Source organism: Symphalangus syndactylus, chromosome 14 (genome assembly GCF_028878055.3).
Source record: "Symphalangus syndactylus isolate Jambi chromosome 14, NHGRI_mSymSyn1-v2.1_pri, whole genome shotgun sequence".
Classification (NCBI taxonomy): domain Eukaryota; kingdom Metazoa; phylum Chordata; class Mammalia; order Primates; family Hylobatidae; genus Symphalangus; species Symphalangus syndactylus.
The window spans coordinates 35,894,652-35,918,644 of record NC_072436.2 but is presented as its reverse complement, the minus strand read 5'-3'; the positions used below and the strand labels follow the sequence as shown (position 1 = coordinate 35,918,644).

The 23,993-nt window shown below is 44.3% G+C and overlaps 1 protein-coding gene and 1 long non-coding RNA gene across 2 annotated transcripts; both read right to left on the bottom strand.

The window, feature by feature from the left end:
- Positions 1-5,091: 5,091 nt before the first annotated feature.
- Positions 5,092-6,255, bottom strand: TMSB10 (thymosin beta 10). Its single transcript, XM_055242693.2, has 3 exons — positions 6,049-6,255; positions 5,650-5,764; positions 5,092-5,377 (listed from the first exon to the last, which is right to left on the bottom strand). Exons 2-3 carry the CDS (start codon positions 5,747-5,749, stop codon positions 5,343-5,345), a joined length of 135 nt encoding a protein of 44 aa, XP_055098668.1. The 5' UTR covers positions 5,750-5,764; positions 6,049-6,255; the 3' UTR covers positions 5,092-5,342.
- Positions 6,256-8,503: 2,248 nt separating this feature from the next.
- LOC134732446 (uncharacterized) lies at positions 8,504-23,671 on the bottom strand. The gene is made up of 3 exons (XR_010115617.1): positions 22,831-23,671; positions 9,152-9,515; positions 8,504-8,672 (listed from the first exon to the last, which is right to left on the bottom strand). It is a non-coding gene; the product is annotated as an uncharacterized lncRNA (long non-coding RNA).
- Positions 23,672-23,993: the final 322 nt, after the last annotated feature.

The following is a 23,993-nucleotide window of genomic DNA, read 5'->3' as shown; positions in this document are numbered from 1 at the left end:
CACATTTGTACTTATGCCAGTCTTAAAAAGGAAACAAAATCTTCCACAAAGCCTGTTTAAAGGCTTCCTGTCAGGTCTCCTTGGCCAGAATCACAACCCATGCTTATTCTTAGATAATGGAATTACCGTGATTGGTTAAGACGACTGGTTCCCAACCCTTCAGAACCAACTTCTTCTTACATATCAAGTATTTTATAACACTCCTCTTTCCTGAAATGAAAATCAAAGATAATATAACCTACCCCTACACACACATTAAAAACATAAATATAAGCCCTAACCAGAATATAAAGGTAAAATAAAGGTAATTTATAAAGAAAATAGGTATATGCATTTAAATATATAGTAAATTGTATTATGAGTTCTAATGATTTTCTGCTTTCCCCACAATGGAATTATACATCCCAGCCTGATGACTTGTAATTTACAGTGCCTCTTTGGCCAATGTAACGTGAATGGAAGTGCTACATCTGAGAAGACACATGACTTTGCCATAACAACAGCATGTCTCAGATAGGGGCTGCTCCTTTAGCCTGGCTGTCAGAATGAAAAAGACGTGTGGAACAGGAGCAGAGCAGCAACTGATGTGTAACGTAAACAAGAAATAGATTTTTGTTGTTTTAAGCCATTGAGATTTTGGGGTTTTTTGTTACTGTAGCATAACTTATCAAAAGCTGACTAATACAATATGGTACAACAATATTCTAGCATATAAGGAAGTAATCCTCACTTTATGTATGTTTTCACTTATATGTAGTATTATCATGATCCAGCAGCTTCACATGGACATGATACAATTGTGTTGTATGAAAAAATTCAGAAACCAAGAGGATATTTCTATTAGTGAAATGATTTTCTGCAATAGTGATCAATTCTTAGTGAAGCTGCAAGTTAAAAAAAAAAGGCATCCCTCAATTACATGATAGTTTACATTCTTGGCAAATAAAGTCTATAGTAAAATTGGGCAAAATTAGTTGTTGCTGGACTCATATAAAGAGATGTTTTACCTGTATGAATAGAAGTCATGCATCTATTTACATTACATTCAAAAACAGGCAAAATGTATACATGCTGTTAGAACACATGTAGGTATATGACTGGAAACAGGCATTAGGGTGTGTTCAGTTTGCGAAGATTCATCAAACTGTACACTTCTGTGTGTTTTTCCATATATATGGTTTTTAAATTTTTGTTTCGTTTTTGAGATGGCGTCTCACTCTGTCACCCAGGCTGGAGTGCAATGGCATGATCTCGGCTCACTGCAACCTCTGCCTCCCGGGTTCAAGCAATTCTCCTGCCTCAGCCTCCTGAGTAGCTGGGATTACAGGCACCAACCACCATGCCTGGCTAATTTTTGTATTTTAAGTAGAGATGGGGTTTCGCCATGTTGGCCAGGCTGGTCTTGAACTCCTGACCTCAGTTATCTGCCCATCTTGGACTCCCAAAGTGCTGGGATCACAGGTGTGGGCCACCACACCCGGTACCCATATATATGTTATAATACAGTAAAGAGTTAAGACAAAGTCATGCGTGAGACAAATCTTTGATGTGTAGGATTGTTCTATGAATTTCAGGATGTCAAACATTTCTGGTCTCTGCCTATGAAATGCCAATAATGTCCCCTAATTATTATGACAACCAAAACAAAACAAAATGTCCTCAGAAATTTTTATATTGCTGAACCCCAAAGTGCCTTAAATTTATACTATTCAAGCCTCATTTCCTGCACTGGGCCCTCTGAAGCTCATTGATTTATATCTGCATAAAATTGGTCTTCTATTGGCCATTCTTCATAGGCAGGGTAGAAGAAAATGATGTATGGGTGTTGGTGTTGATGCTGTTATTGTTGTTGGTAGTGGTGATGGTGATGGTGGTGGTGGTGGTGGTTATGGTGAAGGTGTTGGCAATGGTGATGGTGGAGGTGGTGATGGTAGTAGTGATGGTGGTGATGGTGGTGGCAATGGTGATGATGATAATGGTAGTGGTGGTGGTGATGGTGGAGATGATGGTGGTGGTGGCAATAGGGGTGCTGGTGGTGACGATGGTGGCAATGGGGATGGGGTGGTGTGGTGATAGTGGTGCTGTTGATGGTGGTGATAAAGGTGGTGGCAATGGTCATGGGATGGTGATGGTAGTGGTGTGGTGGTGGAGGTGTGATGATGGTAATGGTGATGGTAGAGGTGATGGTGGTGAGGGTGGTGGCAATGGTGATGATGATAATGGTAGTGGTGGTGACGGTGGAGATGGTGGTGGTGGCAATGGTGATGGTGGTGGTGGTGTAGTGGCAATAGGAATGGTGGTGGTGATGATGGTGGCAATGGGGATGGGGTGGTGTGGTGATAGTGGTGCTGTTGATGGTGATAAAGGTGGTGGCAATGGTCATGGTGATGGTGATGGTAGTGGTGTGGTGGTGGAGATGTGATGGTGGTAATGGTGATGGTGGTGGTGGTGGTGGCGGCAATGGTGATGGCTGTGATTGCAGTGATGGTAGTGATGGCAGTGGTAGTTATGGTGTTAATGGCAGTGATGGTGGTGGCAGTGGTGGTAGTGGTTGGGTACATAGCCATCTGATTCAGCCACAGAATCCTCCACATGCTATCACATACATCTTAGATAACTTTGCCCTAACCCTGAAAATCTGCAGTGGTTTCCAACTGTCTACAGGAAAAACCACACCCTACTTACCTTCTAGGGTAATTTTGAAGTGCTTTTGTTTTCACTGAACCTTTACCTTTCCCATTGCTGAATATGCTGTGGTATCACTATACCTTGCTCCTCCTTCTATTGAGAAAGCCCTGCTCTCATTCTCACTTCTCTAGGTCTTCGTTCAAATGATTCCTCTTCTGTGAAGCAGCACCATGTCCCAGAGTTAACCACTCCTTTGTCTACTTTCCCAGAGGGTTTTACTTAAATCTCTCTTTAGCATTTATTTTATTCTGCCTTTTGTGTAGCTAGTTGGCACATGTCTTTCGAAGCCTCCACAGGCTTAGTACAATGATGGGCACTGAGTTCTTAAAAAAAAAAAAAAATAAATAAATAAAAGCATGTTGAATTAAGCGTAACAGGAACACAGCTTCTGAATTTCTCAGAAATCAGCAACCCAATATCCAAAATCTTTTAGCTGGCTGAGACCTATAGTTGTCATCTGGGTAATACAGGCTTCCTACCAATAGCTTCAATTGTAGGTTAACTGTACTTCCCCTTATTTTAATAGGATTGCATCCTGAACTGGGCTCAGGGAGGGAAATGAAAGTATTTGCCTTCCCTGAACTTCCACAAGTTCACCATGCTTGGGCCCTGTCAATGTGTACATAGAATAGAATAGAATCAACAAGACAGTGGTGGAGGAGGGCTGGTAGCAGCTTGGCTTTAGCATAGCCAAGTTGGAGTAGGCGAAGCCAGGTGATACTTCAGTTACAATTCAGTGAGCATTTATGAGTGTCTACTAAGTGCTGACTACTGTGAGAGTCACCAATATCAATTAATAAGAATCTTTCGGCCGGGCATGGTGGCTCACGCCTGTAATCCCAGCACTTTGAGAGGCTGAGGCGGGTGGATCACCTGAGGTCAGGAGTTCAAGACCAGCCTGGCTAACATGGCGAAAACCCATCTCTACTAAAACTACAAAATTAGCTGGGCGTGGTGGTGCATGCCTGTAATCCCAGCTACTCAGGAGGCTGAGGCAGGAGAATACAGGAGGCGGAGGTGTGGAGGTTGCGGTGAGCTGAGATCGCGCCATTGCACTCCAGCCTGGGCAACAAGAGCGAAACTCCATCTCGAAAAGAAAAAAAACAAAAGCAAACAAAAAAACAACCAAAAAATTAGCCGGGCATGGTGGCTCCTGCCTGTAATCCCAGCTACTGGGGAGGCTGAGGCAGGAAAATCACTTGTACCCGGGAGGCGGAGGCAGTGACCCGAGATCGCGCCATTGCACTCCAGTCTGGGCGACAAGAGCGAGACTCCATCTCAAAAAAAAAAAAAACAAAGTTTCTCTATTTACTCTAATGGGGGAGGTGATGTATCTGTCCAGGTACCAGCAGGGAGGTGCAGATAGGAGTTCAGGGAGCATGCCTTTGGGCATGGGTCTCCTTGCCAAGCCTACGTGTCCTGACTCTGGTCTGCTGTGGCTGCCTATCTCACTCACTAGATTTTAAATTCCTTGTGGACAGGGACCCTACCTCATTCGAATTAACTGCCTTCACCCAGTGCCCAGCCTCTTGGGGCCGGGCAAAAATGTGGGACGAATCGCTAAGCAGTGTCCTATCCACCCTTCTTAAAGAAAACTCCACCCCTGTCATTATAAGCCTGTTTCTTCTGCTTCTGAATGGCCTGCAGCCCCAGGTTCCCAACTGTCAGGCCCCCTTGGGCTGGTCCCATTCCTTCCCAGTGGGTTTGAGGTGTCATCCCTTGGAGCTTGGCCGCCAGCGCCAGCCCGCCCTTCCTCCCTCCCACCACATTCCCACCCTTCCCGCTGAGCACTGTGTGGTAGCAGCTCAGTCTAGCACTTCCTCTAATGGCTAATGCTTTTGTGGAAGGTTCTGAATTAGGGTTAAAAGACAAAAAGCTCTTCCCCCTCTCCCCTCCCCCAGTTCTAGTGTTGGTTCCTCTAGTTCTGAGGTTCTCCTTGCCGTATCCCTAGATCCCGCCTTTGTTTTAAGCTCCCGAAGAAAGCCTTCCGGAGACTTCCTGACCTCACCCAATTTCCAACATTCCAGATTGTCTTTCCTTTCTCCCCAGACTTTAAAGTCAGTGTTCCCTTTTGAGTCAGCTAGGAGGAGGCCAGAGGGAAACAGTGGGGCTTTCGAAGCTTATCAAAAGCAAACCTTGCTCTTTTGAAAAAGCATTTTCCAAAGCAACCTGGGGACAAAGTGAGGTTAAATTTTACACAGATTGCTTACGAGCAAGAGTTAAGTGGCTAACAAGCCATGAAATCTTACGGAGCAGGTAAAGCCAAAATTAAAAACTCCCTCCGACTCAGCCCATTCTGCGACCCACCTCCTCCCCTTTGCGGCAGGAACTCTACTCCATCGAGGGGCTTTGCTGCAGTGGCACTGCCCACGCATACTCAACTAAGAGACTCAGACCACGCCAGCCATGCCACGAGGTGTGTTTTATTTTCATTATTCATACAAATAATTTTCTATAATATCCCGGGGCAAACCGGAGAATTTGGCAGTCCGATTGGGGGGGGTCCCTTCAGAGACCCACAGGCCGGTGGCATTGGCGCGGAGTGCCCAGGTTCACAGTGCAGCTTGTGGCTCGTGTCCATCTTGCAGGTGGCTCTTCCTCCACATCACGACTGGGGTCTCGAAGATGACGGGGGTAGGAAATCCTCCAGGATCTTAGGAAATTTCACTCCGCTTCTCCTGCTCAATGGCTGTGGAGAGCGGGAAGCAGGCGCTGGAGGGGAGCTGCAACCCCCACCCGCAACCGAGGTGCTTCCCAGTGTGGGCGAGGCACCCACGAGGTGTGGGGATTTAGAAGGAAGCTTGGGGCTGGGGAGAGACAAGGCGCTTTGTGAAACTGAAAGAGTGGCCGGGGCCGCCCAGACCCGGGACAACGGCGGGGTGAGGGGGTGGAGGAGTGGGTTTGCAAGGAAGAGCAGGGTGAGGGGCTGGGCTGGGGCGCGGGAGACCGAGGCACACTCACTCTCTTTGGTCGGCAGGGTGTTCTTCTCCTGCGTCTCCGTTTTCTTCAGCTTGGCCTTATCGAAGCTGGCGATTTCCCCCATGTCTGGTTTGTCTGCCATTTTCTTAAAACAATCCTAGTGGGCAAACGAAGGCGCTTGACCTGGGCCTGGGGGCCAGCGTCCCCTTCCGCGCTCCCCGCCGACGCCTCTCGACGTGGCACTGGCGCCAAGGCGTGCCGAGCAGCCCCAAGGCCGAGGATCTGGGCGCGTCCCGCACCCCTCTTCTCCGTCCCAGGGCGTGGTCGCCGGCCCCTGCGTCCGGTCCGAGAAGGGCGCCTGTCGCGGTTGCGGCGCGCCCGCCCGGTGCACCGGATTCGACCACACCCTGGGTGGGCCCCCAGCCCCGGCGCCGCACTCACCGTGCAGTCTCGTTCCGAGCCCGGGATCCTGGTGCTCCCACTCGCGTTGCTGCAGCAAGAGACAAAAGAGCGGCGCCCGCCCCTAGCCTTATATACGCTGCGCCCCGCCCCGCCCCTCGCCCGCCGCAGCAGGGGCGGTGCTGGCACCCGAGGGGCGGGAGCAGCGCGGGCTGCTCCTCGCCCTGCCGCGCCCTCCGCTGGGTTGCCAGCCCGGCTGGGCGCGGCTTCTCCCGCGCCCGGCACCCCCAGCTCGCAGTGTGCCCAGCGTGGGGGCTGTAGTCGCCGCCAGCGTGGGCGCCAGGTCCCCGGCTTTGCTTTTGCGACTACATTTCCCCCTTTCCGGGAATCTGCTGCTCACCCCGCAGAAAGGATATGGGACCGGCGTGGGAGGGTGTGTGGTTTTGTGCGTGTGCAGATATGATGTGTTGCCGTGGGTGTGGATGTGCGGGCGTGCACGCGCACTCTGCAGCAATCCTCGCTCTAGGAGACGCCCCACCCCCGTCGCCCCCATGCCTCTTGCTTTTGCTTCTACAGAGTCCCCTTCCCTCCCCCACTTTTCCTCTCCTTAGGGAGGCTGAGTCCTAAGGTGGTCCTGCACTAAAAGAAGTCGAGCCGAGGGTCCTGTAGTGGAGCGGGGGGCGGGGGGTGGTAGGGGGAGGGGGGAATAGGTTTCCAGCGCTCTTTGCTCAGGTTGGGGGCGGTTGCCTTCTGGTCAGTCGTCCCCTGTTCCCTGAACTGGGCGGTTCCAGCAGGATCGTTGGCGTGGCGGGTGTTCCTTAAATGCTGTTAGACGCATTGTGTGAAGGGCTATGGTGGGAACAGGGCGTCCCGAGAAGGCTTGCAGTGTTCCTTTTCTCGCCGAGCTCCTAGAAACACTGTATCAGCGGGTGCGGTTTTCCTCCTTGAAGTTAACCTTGAGGATAATAAGAGACCCACATGCCTACAAACGTTCTTGTTTTTCTTATTAACCCATTGTAGGAGTGGTATAGTGCAATTATTCACATCTTTCTTAGAAAAGTTGTATTTTCAGCCCGTGCAACACCGTTAGGTAATAAGTTCCATAAATTACCAGCCCAAGAGTTAAGGCTGGTCATTCTTTTATTTGTCCTGACCTTTCCTTTTTCAAGTGTGAAGTATTACCAAGCTCTTTAAAGTGGGATTTGGTGGTAACATCGTAAATTCGGTCCTGATTTTATTTTATTTATTTACTTTTTTTGAGACAGTGTCTCACTCTGTTACCCAGGCTGGAGTGCAGTGGTGTGATCATGGCTCATGGCAGCCTGGACTTCCCCGGTTCAAGTGATTCTTCCATCTCAGCCTCCTGAGTAGTTGGGACTGCGGGCGTGCACCACCACTAGCGGCAAATCTTTTGTATTCTTTTTGTAGAGACGAGATGTCACCATGTTACCCAGGCTGGTCTCGAACTTCTGGGCTCAAGCCATCTGCCTGCCTCAACCTCCCAAAGTGCTGGGATTACAAGCCTGAGCACCACTCCCCCCTTCTCCCCTCCTGATTTTACCTGCTTTTCTCACGTTCCTTCAGTGTGTTTGGAACAGTGGGAAGAGAGCTTAGGCTTGTGTGACCTTGGGCAAATCTTTTCCTTAGTTTCTTCATCTATAAAATAGCCTTGGCATAAACTTAAATGAGATAAAGAAGAGGCATCAAGTGAATAACTTTTTTTTTTTTTTTTTTTTTTTTTAGCAGGGTCTCTGTGCAGTGGTGGGATCACAGGTCACTGCAGCTTTTTTTTTTTTAATTAATTTTTTTTTTTTTTGAGACGGAATCTCACTCTGTCACCCAGGCTGGAGTGCAGTGGCGCGATCTCGGCTCACTGCAAGCTCCGCCTCCCGGGTTCACGCCATTCTCCTGCCTCAGCCTCTCCAAGTAGCTGAGACTACAGGCGCCCGCCATCACGCCCGGCTAATTTTTTGTATTTTTGGTAGAGACGGGGTTTCACCGTGGCCTCGATCTCCTGACCTTGTGATCCGCCCGCCTCTGCCTCCCAAAGTGCTGGGATTACAGGCTTGAGCCACCGCGCCCGGCCTTTTTTTTTTTTTTTTTTTTTGAGACGGATCTCACTCTGTTGCCCAGGCTGGAGTGCAGTGGTGTGATCTCAGCTCCCTGCAACCTCTGCCTTCCAGGTTCAAGTGATTCTTGTGCCTCAGCCTCCCAAGTAGCTAGTATTACAGGCACGTGCCACCATGTCTGGCTAATTTTTGTATTTTTAGTAGAGATGGGGTTTCACCATGTTGGCCAGGCTGGTTTCAAACTCCTGACCTCAAGTGATCCACCCTCCTTGGCCTCCCAAAGAGTTGGGATTACAAGTGTGAACCGCTGTGTCTGGCCTCAAGTGGATACTTACAATAGCAACCTCATTAGAATATCACTCATATTTGATGAGTGCATTGGTTAACTTCTGCTGCAATATGCCATGTAACAAACCACCCAAAGCTCAGGAGCTTAAACAATTATTTATTCTTGTTCCTATATGGGCAGGTCAGATGGTGCTGGGCTGGGCCAGGCTGAGCTTGGCTCCAGACTTTGGACTGGGTCTAGGTTTGCTCCACAGGTATATTATCCTCTGGCTGATTCTTTGGTGATGGCAGAATAGCAAGAAGGTTGTACTGCAAGATAGTGTAGAAATGTTAAAGTGTCAAAGCCTGTCACATCCTGTCATGTTTGCTACCATCCTATTGGTCAAGCCCACCATCAACAGAGTGGGGAAAATATTCCACCTATGGTAAGAGAGGGAGGGTAGTGAACATTTCTTGAATGAAAGTGGAACTTCACAGTCAGGGCCAGCAAACAACTGTAACACATAGCCCCCAAAGTGGCTTAATGCAATACAAGTTTATTTTCTTTTTTGTTTTTTTGAGATGGAGTCTTGCCCTGTAGCCCAGGCTGGAGTACAGAGGCATGATCTTGGCTCACTGTAACATCTGCCTCCCGGGTTCAAGCGATTCTCCTGCCTCAGACTCCCGAGTAGCTGGGATTACAGGCATGCACCACAACGCCTGGCTAATTTTGTATTTTTAGTATGGATGGGGTTTTACCATGTTGGCCAGGCTGGTCTTGAACTCCTGACCTCAAATTATCCACTCACCTCGGCCTCCCACAGTGCTGGGATTACAGGGGTGGGCCACCGCGCCCGGCCTACAAGTTTATTTTCTATTCATGCAGCAACATTCTACGCTGATGTTGCTGGTCAGGCAATTCTTTTCCATGCAGTGACTCAGGAACTCAGGCCCCTTCTCTCTTGTTACTCTGCTCTCCTCTAGGTCCTTGAAGTCCACACCATCCAGCCAGTGGATGGGGAAAGAGGAGAGGCTAGAGGACCACATTAAAGTTTTTATGGACCAGGCTCGGAAGTAGTCTCCATTACTTTCGCTCTCATTTCTTTGGCCAGAGCTCGTTCACTTGGTTTCACATAACTGCAAGGGAGTCTGGGAAATATAGTCTAGCTGTCCCTAGGAGAAAAGGAAAGCAGGGTTGGGTGGTCTTGGAGAGATCTCTGCCATACACTGTTGGAGGATCTGCTAAACCGAACGTAAAAATATCCAGATTTTCAGAGACAGTGATTCTTCGGAGGGTTTCACTGGCACTTGACTCCTTTTCAGTTTCAATGCCAATAATTATTTCGGTATTATTATAATACATTCCCGGGCCCCACCTTTGACCTGGGTGTAGGAATATTCAATTGTACCAATTTGGACCCATGGTGAACTTTCATTCCAACTTCCCTTTATTGAGAAAACAAAGGAATTGACTTCTAAATATAGCTATGGAGACATATGTTTGGAGACCGAGTAAGTATGCAAGACTCCCAAACAAAGGAGCTTTAAGGGGACTTGCAGACAGACATTCCTTATTCTTGCTCAGTGCAGCCCTGTGGCCCATCTCTACTACAGCAGGCAGCCTCTTTGGCATTCATTGCTTAAGGGCAATGGTCAAAATCTATGTCTCAGCCAGTCCCATGGGCAGTGGTTTTAAAACATCTGCATATTCTTTGACATTTTCCCACCATTTCTTGGGTACGGACTGGCCTTAGTGACTTTCTTTTAGTGAATAACACATGGAAGGAATGATGCTTTGTGACTTCTAAGGCTAGGTCATAAAAGACCACATGGTTCTTTCTGATGTTCTTTCAGGATGCCTCCAAGTTGTAAGAAAATCAAGCATCTACAAGGAAAGGCCACATGTCAGCATTCCATCCACAGCCTCAGCTGAGGTCAGAGCCAACAGCCAGCATCAACCACTAACCACACAAGTGAAGGAGCCTTCAAAGCTTCAAACTGCCCCAGCTAATGCCAAGTGGAGCAGAGATGAGTTGTCCCTGCCGAAATTGCAGACTCATGAGCAAAATAAATGTAGTTGTTTTAAAGCACTAAGTTTGAGAATGTTTTGTTACACAGCATGAGATAACTGGAACACCATGATGTAGATAAATTATAACCTGGTGATTCCGGGCACTCAGATCTCATTTGGGGATTTTTTTCCTAGCTACTTAATGTAACACACATATACTTATTCAATAAATGTTTATTGAATGCTCACAAAATATCTGGGAGCATTCTGGCTGTGGAAGATACAATGAAACTCTCGAGTTACAAGTGTAGTGTAGTAAATGACTCAAAGTCAGTCAATAATATTCATGATCATGCCTTGTATTCACTTATGACTTGGGGTGCCATTTATATGTGACAACATTTCAGCTTGCTGCCGGGAACAGATTTTATACTGTTCACAGATGGAATAGACAAAGCTGAACTACTAAACTGCAATGACATTGCCATTTTCCTTGTCAAGAAGGATGTTCTGGAAAATGTAGAACTAATAAGAGGAACTAAGAAAGTCTTGATGACTGTCAACTGGATGGTCAACTTTGGAGGCTTGCCTTGGGGCTTCATTCCTCAGACTTGTCCAACTTGACACTTTTATCAGAGACTGGAATGAGGATGTAGATAGAATAATGCTGGATACCGTGGAGAAACGAACAAAATGTGATGAGATAAACCTGATAGAGACAGATGTGGAAGCTTCCTGGCCCTAATATGAATCCTACAAATACAGGAAGAGATGATTAACATGGTTAACTGGCAAATGGCAGTGAAATTTGTGATTGTATGGATGGGAAGAAAGAGTCCAGTCCAGATTTCCTTTGAATGTAAGAAAACCATTCACTCCTGCTATAGGACCTTTGCCCACGTTTATGCTCTTCTTGGTCTAAACATATGCATTGTGCACATTTTTCCTTCATTTAGGAACCTGCTTAAGTGTCTCTTTCCTCAGAGAACTCTCCTTGGCCACCCATATAGAGCAACACCCTTGTCATTCTGTTGCTCTTTAGTGTCTTTCATTTTTCTTCATAGAATCCATCTCTAACCAATATACAAGTAAACATGCTACACATTCATTTCTTTGTGTATTGTCTGTGTCCTGCCATAGAAAATGGGAGACCTCATCTGTCTCATTCACCACTGTATCTCCAGCACCTAAGGCAATGCCTGACATATAGTAAGTGCTCAGTCAATATTTCTTTGAACAAATGCATAAACCTGGGCAGTTTCCAGGCAGAGCAAAAAATGCTTAACTTCCTAATTGAAATGGAATGAGCTACTTTGGGGGAAGTGATCAGTTCCCTGTCATTGGAGGCATTCAATCAGAAGAGGCTATCCTCAATGAGAAGAGGATAGCCAAGTTATTTGGACTGTTACAGAGATGGGACAGAGTAGGCTCACAAGTGAGGAAAGCTTGCCCTAGATGACCTCCCTGGTCCGTCTATTGCTACTATTCCATTTGTGAAACAGTCTCCTTCTGAGTGCCAGTTTTGCCAGCCTGAAAATTTTACCAGCCTGAAAATAGTTGCCAGCCTCACACAAAGGAGGCAGGGGAAGCAAAGAAATCAGGATGTGAATTCCATATTTTCCATACCATGAAAATGCTGTATGTTTTTGTAGGTCATGGGGCTTAAGGGCTCATCCAAGATAAAATTGTGAAGAAAATAAAATGGGCCTTTGAGATTCAGCCACAGCAGAGATTGTTCTGCTCTGTGGAGAACAGTGTGGATTTGTGCCTACGTAAGCCTTGGCAATTGCTTAGGTAGCCCAGGTGACTAAAGGCCACAGTGTGAGTGAGAATGTTACTGTTTGATTTTTCATCTCTGCTGTTAGAATAGCGATGGCGACAGCGACTTACATTACTGAGCAGATACTGTGTTCCAGATTTGGCAGTAAGGACTTCACATGTATTATCTTATTTAATCCTCGACAAAATAGTGTGAAATAGCAGGATTTTAAACATCTCTGCTTTATAGTATAGGTATCTAAGGCTTGGTCGAGGTCACACAACTGATCATTGGCATTACTGGGACTTGAATTCCAGTCTGGCTGATTCCAAAGCCGGGGCGCCTCACCACTGCACTGCCCTTGCCTAGACCCTGCGGCAGAGTTTGCAAACTGCCAGCCTGGATCCAGCTGGCGTATGTATTTTGTCTGGCCACACTGAATTTAACATAAACTGCAGGCAACCCTCAAACATTGGAAGATTTCCGTACTGAAGATCTGCACTGGGTCTGTATTTTCTCATGGCAACACCACAGTGAACAGCTGCCCCCTTGAAATGAGGCATGTCCTCTTCACTGTACTGGATTTCTATCATTCCCTAATGTCTCTCCAGCATGGAAACAAGGAAACAAGTGTCAATTGCTGCTTATTATATTTGGGTTGGTGTTCTGCTTATAGTACAGAATTTTTTTTTTCTTTTTTGAGATGGAGTCTCGCTCTGTGACCCAGGCTGGAGTGCAGTGGCGTATTCTTGGCTTACTGCAACCTCTGCCTCCCAGGTTCAAGCAATTCCCCTGCCTCAGCCTCCCTAGTAGCTGCGACTACAGGCATGTGCCACCACGCCCAGCTAATTTTTATATTTTTGGTAGAGATGGGGTTTCACCATGTTGACCAGGCTGGTCTTGAACTCCTGACCTCTGGTGATCCACCAGCCTCAGCCTCCCAAAGTGCTGGGATTACAGGTGTGAGCCACCGTGCCTGGCCAGAAATATTTCTTGATCTTTGGTCTCTATGTGAGCCAGCCTACAAGATGGCCCCAGTGAGTGCCTCCTGTTCCCACCCTTGTGTAGTCCTCTCCTCTATCGTACTGGGGTTGTCCTGTGTGACTGATGGCATATGGCAGAGATGATAGTATGGCATTTCTGAGATTAAGTTACAAAAGACTGTAATTTCCATTTTGGTGCCTGGCTGTGTCCTTCTCTCCCTTGGATTTCTCATTCTGGGGGAAGCCACTTACTGTGTTGTGAGCAGGCCTGTGGTGAGGAACTGAAGCCTCTGGCTAACAGCCAGTGAGCAGCTGAGACTTGCCAACAACTGCATGAGTAAGTGAGGAAGTGGGTCCTCTAGCCTCAGCTAAGCTTTCAGAGGACTGCAGTCCTGGCGGTGGAGTTGACTGCAACCTCATCAGAGACCTTGAGCTAGAAATCATTCAACTAAAGCTGCTCTCAGAAACTGTGACTTTATGTTTTATGTTGCTAAGTTTTGGAGTAATTTGTTTCTCAGCAATAGATAAACTAATTCACCCTCAAAAATAGGGAGAAAATACATAGAGACAGCAAGTAGAACAGTGGTTACCAGTGGCTGGGGAGAGGGGAGAGTGGGGAGTTCTTGTTACTGGTACAGAATTTCAGTGTGAGATGACGAAAAAGCTCTAGAGATGAATCATTGTGATGGTCATCCAAGAATGTGAATTCACTTAATGCCACTGAACTGTACGCTTAAAAACATAAATTATATGCTATGTATATTTTAACACAATAAAGAAAAAAGTGAAAAAAGTGAGGAGGAAAGATGGAACAAGAGTGCCATGTGATTCAAGAAAAATAAGAAAGCACATTTATTTGTGAAAGTAAAGAATATTTGTATCATTATAAAACCTGCCATAGTAAGAGATTTGACTGTACATGGGAAAGATGAGTGACACCAATCTTAATGAACCAGGCCCGTTTTGCTTCTTCATATGGTCTGCCTGGCTCCTCTAGGTCTCTGAGTCAGCTGAGCATACTGTAGAGCAGTGGTTTAAAAATTTTTTTTGACCTGAGAGGTCACTCCCACCCACAAGAAGTACATTAAGTACCTTTAATATTGTTACCCAGTACTCACATGAGCACTCACAAATGAAACAAAAATTTCACTAGAACAATATTCACCCTTACTCTGAATGAAGCACTCTGACCTACTCTGTCCTATTCTATTCCTTTTCATTAATTTTTTTAATGTGAAATAATGATAGATTCACAGGAAGTTGCAAAGATAATAAATCGAGGTCCCTGGTATCCTTCTCCCAACTCTTCTCAGTGGTAACATCTTACATAACTATAATAATTCAAATCAAAACCAGGAAATCAACATTCGTGCAATCTATAGACTATTTCCATATTTCACCAATTTTTGCATGTATTCATTTGAGCATGTGTAGTTTCAGCCTTTTATTTATTTATTTATTTATTTATTTTTTGAGATAGAGCCTGGTTCTGTTGCTCAGGGTGGAGTGCAGTGGCATGATCTCGGCTCACTGCAACCTCCACCTCCCTGGTTCAAGTGATTCTCTTGCCTCAGCCTCCCAAGTAGCCGGGATTACAGGCTATTTTTTTTTTTTTTTTTTTAAGTAGAGATGGGGTTTCACCATGTTGGCCTGGCTGGTCTCGAACTCCTGACCTCAAGTGATTCACCTGCCTTGGTCTTCCAAAGTGCTGGGATTATAAACATGAGCCACTGCGCCCAGCCATAGGCATTGTTATTACCTGTATAGAGTTGTACTACCACCATCACAATCTAGTTACAGATTTATTCCATCACCATACAAGGAGTCCCTCATGTTACCCTATTATAGTCCCACACATCCCTATCCAGAACCCCTGGCAGCCACTAATCTACATAGTGGACCCTGTCTCTATATTTTTTAAAAAGACAAAAACGAGATCCATCCAAGTTGTTGAGTACTTCATACACTTTTATTTCTTTGTATTCCTATGGTATGGGTGTACTGCCTATTGAGGGACATTTTGGTTGTTTCATATTTGGGCTATGAATAATAAAGCTGCTCTGAAGATCTGTGTGCATTTTTGAGGGTGGACAGAAGTTTTCATTTCTCTGGGATAAATGCCCAGGGTAGGGAGGCTGGGACTACTGGATCATTTGGTAAGTGTCTGCTAAGGTTTTTTTTTTTTTTTTTTTTTTTTTGAGACGGAGTCTTGCTCTGTCCCCCAGGCTGGAGTGCAGTGGCGCGATGTCGGCTCACTGCAAGCTCCGCCTCCCGGGTTCACGCCATTCTCCCGCCTCAGCCTCCCGAGTAGCTGGGACTACAGGCGCCCGCCAACACGCCCGGCTAATTTTTTGTGTTTTTAGTAGAGACGGAGTTTCACCGTGTTAGCCAGGATGGTCTCGGTCTCCTGACCTCGTGATCCGCCCGCTTCGGCCTCCCAAAGTGCTGGGATTACAGGCTTGAGCCACCGTGCCCGGCCTGTCTGCTAAGTTTTGTAAGAAAATGCCAAACAATTTTGCAGAGTGGCTGCATTGTTTTACATTCCCACCAGCAACGTAGTAGAGATCCAGTTTCCCAGCATTCTCAACAGTACTTTGTATTGTCATTGTTTTAAATTTTAGTTATTCTAATAGGTGTGGATTGATAGCTCATCATGGCTTTAATTTGCATTTCCCTAATGGCTAGTGGTGTTGAATGGTTCCTTTCCATTTTATAATTTATTAAAAATGCTGATTATGACCTGCCACTTTGATTTTATTACCCACTAATTGGCTGTGACTAGCAGTTGAAACACCACTGTAGAGGGATCCCTTCATCCGTGGCTTGGTGTCTATTGTTCAGAAATCATCCCTTTCACATCTAAACTCTCCTTTCACCTCCACAAGACAGATGTTTCTGAAATTTTGTGTGTAACTCAGATGTTCTCTGGAATCTGACCAAGATCTAGCTAAGAATGATTCCAACTCCTTTTTGATGCTTCCCCATGATTTTTCTGAATTTTCAGGCATATTCTGTTCTTATAGTTATTTCTCATCTCTCAGAGTTTTTGTGTCTCTGCATTAATGCACCTCCATATGTAGATAGCCCTTGGCCTTGATTTCCTTTTTCAGAGGAACAATATAAGGCTGGTATGTGCAGTACAACTTTTATCAGAGGTTTGTGGGTTATGGGGAGAGGCAGACATATTTTTAATGACACATCCTTGTGCCATTGGGGACCTTCCTGTGCTTCTCCCAGGTATTCCCAAACTTACGCTATCTCCACCTACCCCTCCAACTGAATTTTATGTATTTATTTATTTTCGAGAAAGGGTCTCGCTCTGTCACCCAGGATGGAGTGCAGTGATGCGATCACGGCTCACCGCAGTCTCAACTTCCCTGGCTCAAGCGATCCTCCCTCCTCAGCCTCCAAGCAGCTGCAACTACAGGCGCATGCCCAGTTATTTTTTTTTAATTTTTATTTTTAGTAGAGATGAGGTCACGTTATATTTGCCTAGGCTGGTCTCAAACTCCTGGCCTCAAGTGATCCTTCTGCCTTGGCCTCCCAAAGTGTTGGGATTATAGGCGTGAGCCATTGCACCCTCCTGTACCCTTTCTGATTCTCTCCTTCTCTTAATTCTTTCCCTTGAGAAATGCCAACTCTCCTCTTTCTCTCCAATAGAATAGTGTACTTGTTCAGTGTACAGCAGAACAATGTTTCTTGCTTCCTTCGTTCTGGCTGAAAGGAGGTTTTAGGGCCTCCTTTCCTACTACCAGCAGCTAATCCCCAAAGACAATTCCTTTCCTCAGTGGAGTTTCGGTGCCAGCTGCCAAGATAATACTACCCCACAGGAAAACATAGAAGCAGAGAAACAGGAAAACATAGAAACTTCCTGAGGCTAAGTTTGCAAGGCTGGCTGGTTTCAACACACAGGAATGAACTGGCTCTGTGAAGAGGTCCCCAGGGAAGGCCATCCAAGCCAGGAATTTAGGGAAAGTAGCAGTTAGATGTTGGGGAATTTTCCAGGTTAGAAAGGTCAAGGGGAAGTCTGACTCATCAAGAGCCCCCCACCTCCATGACTCTGCCGAGAAAACAGACCCTGAGATATGTCAGCAGCAGAGGATTTGGCAGCAGATGCTTCAAGGATGGAGAGAGTAAGAGCCAGGAGAACCTCCTCTTCCTGACAGCCATGAAGCAAGGAAGCCCCTGAGCCTTGAACCTCTCTGGGGAGGAGAGAGAGAAGGAACCACTCAAGACCAAGCATTTCTGCAGGGAGACTGAGTGAAGCCTTAGCAGACTGCTTCAAACAGGAACAGACTGAGTTTCCTTTAATCGGCTCACTTACTGCCCATCTGCCAGTGTGGGCACCCAAGCACTGCCAGACAAAAAGCAAGCTGCGTTTTTCTTTCTTCCTAAGTATGGGTCTTAGTGTGTACATTTTGACCTCTTTCCCTGACATACTGCATACAATTTAAAAATCTCTCCCATGTGTTTTTTCTTTCTCCAGTCCCAATGTCTGTATGTTTTCTGTAAAGGAAGTACAGTGTAATAGTGATCCCAGCCCCAATATGGTGACTGGCTGGGTGACTGTGTTAATTATCCTCTTTAGATTGCAAGGAACAAAGACTCACTTGGGATCCCTTAAGCAAAAAGGGCATGGAAGTTTAGGTTTCTCTGGAAGCAAAATCAGACAGGTTTAATGTGCAGGATATTTATTAAGGAGTTCCCTTGAATTCACTCCTATTGAAGCAGAAGAAGGAAGTGGGATTGGGGAGAAGGAGAAGTCAAGCTAGACAATGTAGGCTTAATGACAGCCTCAGTACCCCCAACACCGCAGGGGACCTCTAAAGCTAATGGGCTGAAGCAGATGGGCTGAGATGGGCTGAGACTGTAAGGGCGAGGTGGCTCTCTGTAGCCAAGGCAGTGCTACAGAGAATGACACCTGGAGGCTATCTGCTGGCAACATTCCTAACCAGCTGGTTCAACAAGTCCTTTCTTGAAGGGGAACCTGAGTAGTCCCTTGCAGTGTCCATACCAAGGGACTCAGGCTAAGAATGCCCTAGGGTTGCAGCTAGACCGCTGCCAGCTGCCCCCAGGAGCTCTGAGTTTCTCCCTTGCCTGCTTTCCTGACCCTTCTGCTCTCCCTATCTACTGTCTCTGCTTCCTCTGTGCACCTGGTCTGATCTCTCCTGGGTACCATCTGGATGGCCCTTACCGTGTTCTGATCAAATGCTGGAGGAGCTGTTTACATTGACCTAGGACGGTGATTCCCAAACTGTGTTCCATGGAATCCTAGTCCTGGAGCTGTTACTATATCCTTCAAAAGCTGGGTGATATTTATATATGGGTTCATTATACTCTTTTGTCTTCAGGATCACCTGAGGTCAGGAGTTTGAGACCAGCCTGGCCAACATGGTGAAACCCCATCTCTACTAAAAATACAAAAATTAGCTGGGCATGTTGGCTCGTGCCTGTAGTCTCAACTACTCGGGAGGCTGAGGCATGAGAATCGCTTGAACCTGGGAAGGGGAGGTTGCAGTCAGCCAAGATCACACCACTGCACTCCAGCCTGGGCAACAGAGTGAGTTGGTCTCAAAAAAAGAAACCTGAAACCAAACCAAACCAAAACAAAACCAAAAGCTTTTACTTTCCTACTGAGTATTGCCATGCTTCTATTTTGTGTGAGTTTAAAACCCCTCCATAATAGAACATATATATTACATATATATAGAATTATATATAATATATATTATATATTACATATATATAGAATTATATATAATATATATTATATATTACATATATATAGAATTATATATAATATATATTATATATTACATATATATAGAATTATATATAATATATATTATATATTACATATATATAGAATTATATATAATATATATTATATATTACATATATAGAATTATATATAATATATATTATATATTATATAGAATTATAGTATATAATATATAGAATTCTATATATAATATATAGAATTCTATAGAATTATAATATATAATATATAGAATTCTATATATAATATATAGAATTCTATAGAATTATAATATATAATATATAGAATTCTATATATAATATATAGAATTCTATATAATATATAATATATAGAATTCTATATAATATATAATATATAGAATTCTATATATAATATATAATATATAGAATTCTATATATAATATATAATATATAGAATTCTATATATAATATATAATATATAGAATTCTATATATAATATATAATATATAGAATTCTATATATAATATATAATATATATTATATAATATATTCTATATATTATATATAATATATATTATATATTATATATTCCATATATTATATATAGAATTATATTATATATAATATATATTCTATATATTATATATAGAATTCTATATATAATATATTATATATAGAATTCTATATATAATATATTATATATAGAATTCTATATATAATATATTATATATAGAATTATATATAGAATTCTATATATAATATATTATATATAGAATTCTATATAGAATTCTATATATAATATATTATATACTGTCTTTATATGTATATAGAATTATATATAATATAATATATATTATATATATATATCCTCTTCCTCTCCTTAAATAGAAGCTAATCCAAGAGAACTCCTTAATATACTGTATATATATACAAACAGTATATAATATAAAGACAGTATATAATACATAATATATAATAATATTATATATTCTATATATATAGAATATATATATATTCTATATATATATGCAGGATGTTTATTAAGGAGTTCTCTTGGATTAGCTTCTATTTAAGGAGAGGAAGAGGATATATATAAAAATATATATTATTATATAATTATATATTGTATATAAAAGAGGATATATTTATATATATATATATATATATATATCCTCTTCCTCATATATGTAATATATCTCCTTCTTAAAGAAAATGCTAGCTGGCAGTGAGAGGTAGCAGTACAGGGAAATGGGTGAAAGTTTGGATTCTAAAGGTAAACTTTGTGAGTTTGAATCCAACACCTACTAGATGTACAACCTTGGCCAAGTAACTTAACCTCCCTTTGCTAAGCTTCCCTGATCAAGGGCTGCACACAGGGTGGCTCCTGTTATGTGGAGATACTGGGTGACTGGTATGTTCATGGCAGTTATTTTATGGAAATTATAAAGCCTCAAGTCCAAAATGTATTTTAATAAAACGGTATATATATGTATACAAGCACCAACTGGAAAAAATAATTATTGCTGTCTCATTTCTGGGAGGCTGTAAAGCATATTTTTCTTAGTAGAGAAAGACCTTTCCTTGGAGTAAGCGTGTCCATGCACTTTTGGAGAGAGGCTCCCTCTTAAGCCGGGATTCTGGCCAATGAGGAAGTTCTACAGGGGCCATAGCAAGAAGGAAAGCAGATCTTTGACCCTCCCATGGCCACGGCGGCCTATGGTCTGCAGGGGGAGGTGACCTGGGCAGAGAGTCTTCCTCAGCTAAGGACACTAACATTAGTCTGTGAGGCCAGGCCCCATACTGATCGCCATTCATGTGGCAAAAGGAACTTCCTACCCAGGAAACAACAGATCTCTGGCAAGGAAGAAGGAAGAAGGAAAGATCACCCCACACTTCCTTTACCCAGGTCATAAAATGACAAGTTGCCAGATGCCAGGACAGTATTCCCATAGCTGGTGGGGCCTCGGGGGCCAAGTGGAGGTCACGGCAGTCAGCCAGCCAGATCAGGGCAGGGGTTGCTGTTAGCATGTTGCATCTCTTGGAAAGACTGGTCAGGCATGGGGGCTCAGCTCTTGAGGCCACTGTTACTAATGAACGAGTTGGACTAACAAGAATGGTAATCCTGAGGTTTTCTGCAGCATTCATTTTCTTCACTGCGCTATTCCCTGCAGCATTATTTATGATCATGAAAAATGGCAAACAAGCCACGCTGTGGGAAGTTCTTCAGGCATTAGGAAGAATCAGTAGATCGTTATGTTTTGAAGTATAAGGCACACTCTCAATTGGACTGGCCACATAATACATGCTCAAGAAGTAGCCAGTTTTAAAAAAATCATTAAAATTAAAGAGATTATCAAAGATGTGCTTGTTATTTTATGTATGTATGTATGTACATATATGCATGTGTGTATTTGTGAGATGGCAGAGTCTTGCTCTGTGGCCCAAGATAGAGTGCAGTGGCGAGATCTCGGCTCACTGCAACGTCTGCCTCTCGGGTTCCAGTGATTCTCCTGGCTAGCCTTCCGAGTAGCTGGGAGTACAGGCGCCAGAAACCACGTCTGGCTAATTTTTGTATTTTTAGTAGAGATGGGGTTTTGCCATGTTGGCCAGCCTGGTCTCGAAGTCCTGACCTCAGGTGATCTGCCCACCTCGGCCTCCCAAAGTGCTGGGATTACAGGCATAAGCCACTGTGCCTGGCTTATACTTGTTATTTAAAAAAAAAAAAAAAAAAAAAAAAAAGAATCAGAAATACAGAAGCATACAGAGTAGAAGCAGAAAGACCCTCTTTCCTTCCCTCCCCCACCCCACACCTATCTCGCTCCCTCCCCAGATAAGTCATTAATTTGCTGTCTTTGCATTCTAGAGTCTGAAGATCTACTGCATTTGTAACTTTCAAATTATAAGGATTGTTTCATTGTTTTAATGTTTCAGTGACCAGCTCACTGATTCCCTAACTGTGGTCTGTATGTGTGTGTTTGCACACATGAGTCAATATTTCTCAAGAACAGATTCCTTTCCTGGAATTTCTAGGTGCTAACTGCCTTACAAAAAGCTTTCACAGCTGGGTGCGGTGGCTCACGCCTGTAATCCCAGCACTTTGGGAGGCCGAGGTGGGTGGATCACCTGAGGTCAGGAGTTTGAGAAAAGCCTGGCCAACATGGTGAAACTGCATCTCTACTAAAAATACAAAAACTAGTCAGGCATGTTGGCTCATGCCTGTAGTCCCAGCTACTCGGGAGGCTGAGGCACAAAAATCACTTGAACCTGGGAGGGGGAGGTTGCAGTGAGCCGAGATCGCACCACTGAACTCCAGCCTGGGCAACAGAGTGAGACTTGGTTTCAAAAAAAAAAAAAAAAACAACAACAAAAAAACCAAAACTGAAACAAAACAAAAAGCTTTTACTTTCCTATTGCATATTGTCATGCTTCCATTTTTGCCAGTTTGAGAGGTGGAAATGTACCTACTTGTTTTAATTTGCTTTTAAACATTATTTTATTTAAAAAAATTGTGGTAAAATATACATAACATAAAATTTACCATTTTAATCATTTCTAAATGTTCAGTTCAGTGCTATCAAGTACATTCACATTGTCAGGCTATCATCATTATCCATTTCTCACATTAATTTGCTTTTATTTGATTAGCTAGTGAGTATTTTTTCATTTCTTCATGCACTATTATATTTCTCCTTCTTTCTCTCATTTTCTTCTTTCCCCCCTTTTCTTTCTCCTCTTACTCCTCTCTCTCTTTTTTTTTGTTTTTTTATGATCTCTGCCGATTTCCCAAATAGCCTGATAACCCTTTTTCTTTCTCTTTTTTAAAAATTAGGAGCTTTCTACATTATGTGTATTATATTTTGTCAATTTTTATATATTCTGCTTGACTCTTTATATATCACGTTAGTTATAGTCTTTACAACATCCCTGCAAGACAAATATTCTGATTCCCATTTTGCAGATGAAGAAGATAAAGTTCAGAGATGTTATGTGACTTACCTAAGATCACACAGCTAGTAAGTGGCACAGACAAGATGCGACTCCAGTTCTGTCTGCTTCCGGGGCCCAAGTCCTCTTCACAGTGCTCAGGACAAAAGGAAACTCCCTGAGATGGTGATACTCATCTAAAGGCAGGCAAGACTAGAGGACAGCGGGAGTTCAAGAGACTTCAGGGGTAGGCTGGGGTCAAAGAGTCTGGGGGATCTAGAAGCTGATATTCCTAATCTTGGAGGAAGTGAGAGATAGACTCCCTTTCCCCCTGCTTCTCTCGTTGCCTGAAGGACCATTGAAATGCTGATGAAACTGGGGGTCTTATGAGTATTCACCCTCCATCACCACCAGCACTGTGGCTGTGGAGTTGAGGCAGAGGGTGTGGTCTAGAGGCCCCTTCTGGGTGCTAATTCCAGAAAGTTTCTTGTTCTCCCTCTTCCCTACATCCAATTAACCTCCAAGTGCGGTGGATTTTACTTTTTTTTCTTTTTTTTTGAGAAGAAGTCTCACTCTTTCACCCAGGCTGGAGTGCAGTGGCGCGATCTCAGCTCACTGCAGGCTCCGCCCCCCGGGGTTCACGCCATTCTCCTGCCTCAGCTTCCCGCATAGCTGGGACTACAGGCGCCCGCCACCTCGCCCGGCTAATTTTTTGTATTTTTAGTAGAGACGGGGTTTCACCGTGTTAGCCAGGATGGTCTCGATCTCCTGATCTCGTGATCCGCCCGCTTCGGCCTCCCAAAGTGCTGGGATTACAGGCTTGAGCCACCGCGCCCGGCCAAGATTTTACTTTTATGATAGCACTTCTCTTTGACGCCCGCCAGAGCCTGGTGCAGGTCCCTATCGTGTCCCCTCACTGTCTCACCACTTCCGCTTTCACTTTCTCCAGTTTCCCTTCCGTGCTGCTGTCTGAGTGATCTCTCTAAAGTGTATGTATGATTACACAATTCCTCTGCTTAAAACACTTTGATGGCTCTGCCACGTCTTCAAGATATGGGCCAAACTCCTCATCTCAGCTCTGGGGCCCTTCACTTCCAGCTCCTGCTATCTCTCTGGCTTACCCTCAACTGCCTTGATCTATGTGCAACAAGACCGAGTTCCATGAACACAGCGAACTCTCTCTCATGCCTCAAGGCCTTTGTCTCTGCTGTTCTTTCTTGCTGGAATGCTGCTTT

Coding starts and splice junctions, on each gene's coding strand:
- TMSB10 (XM_055242693.2), bottom strand. CDS start 5,749: ATGGCAGACAAACCAGACATGGGGGAAATCGCCAGCTTCGATAAGGCC. Junction 5,378..5,649: donor CACCCTGCCGACCAAAGAGA/GTGAGTGTGCCT, acceptor CGCTCTCCACAG/CCATTGAGCAGGAGAAGCGG.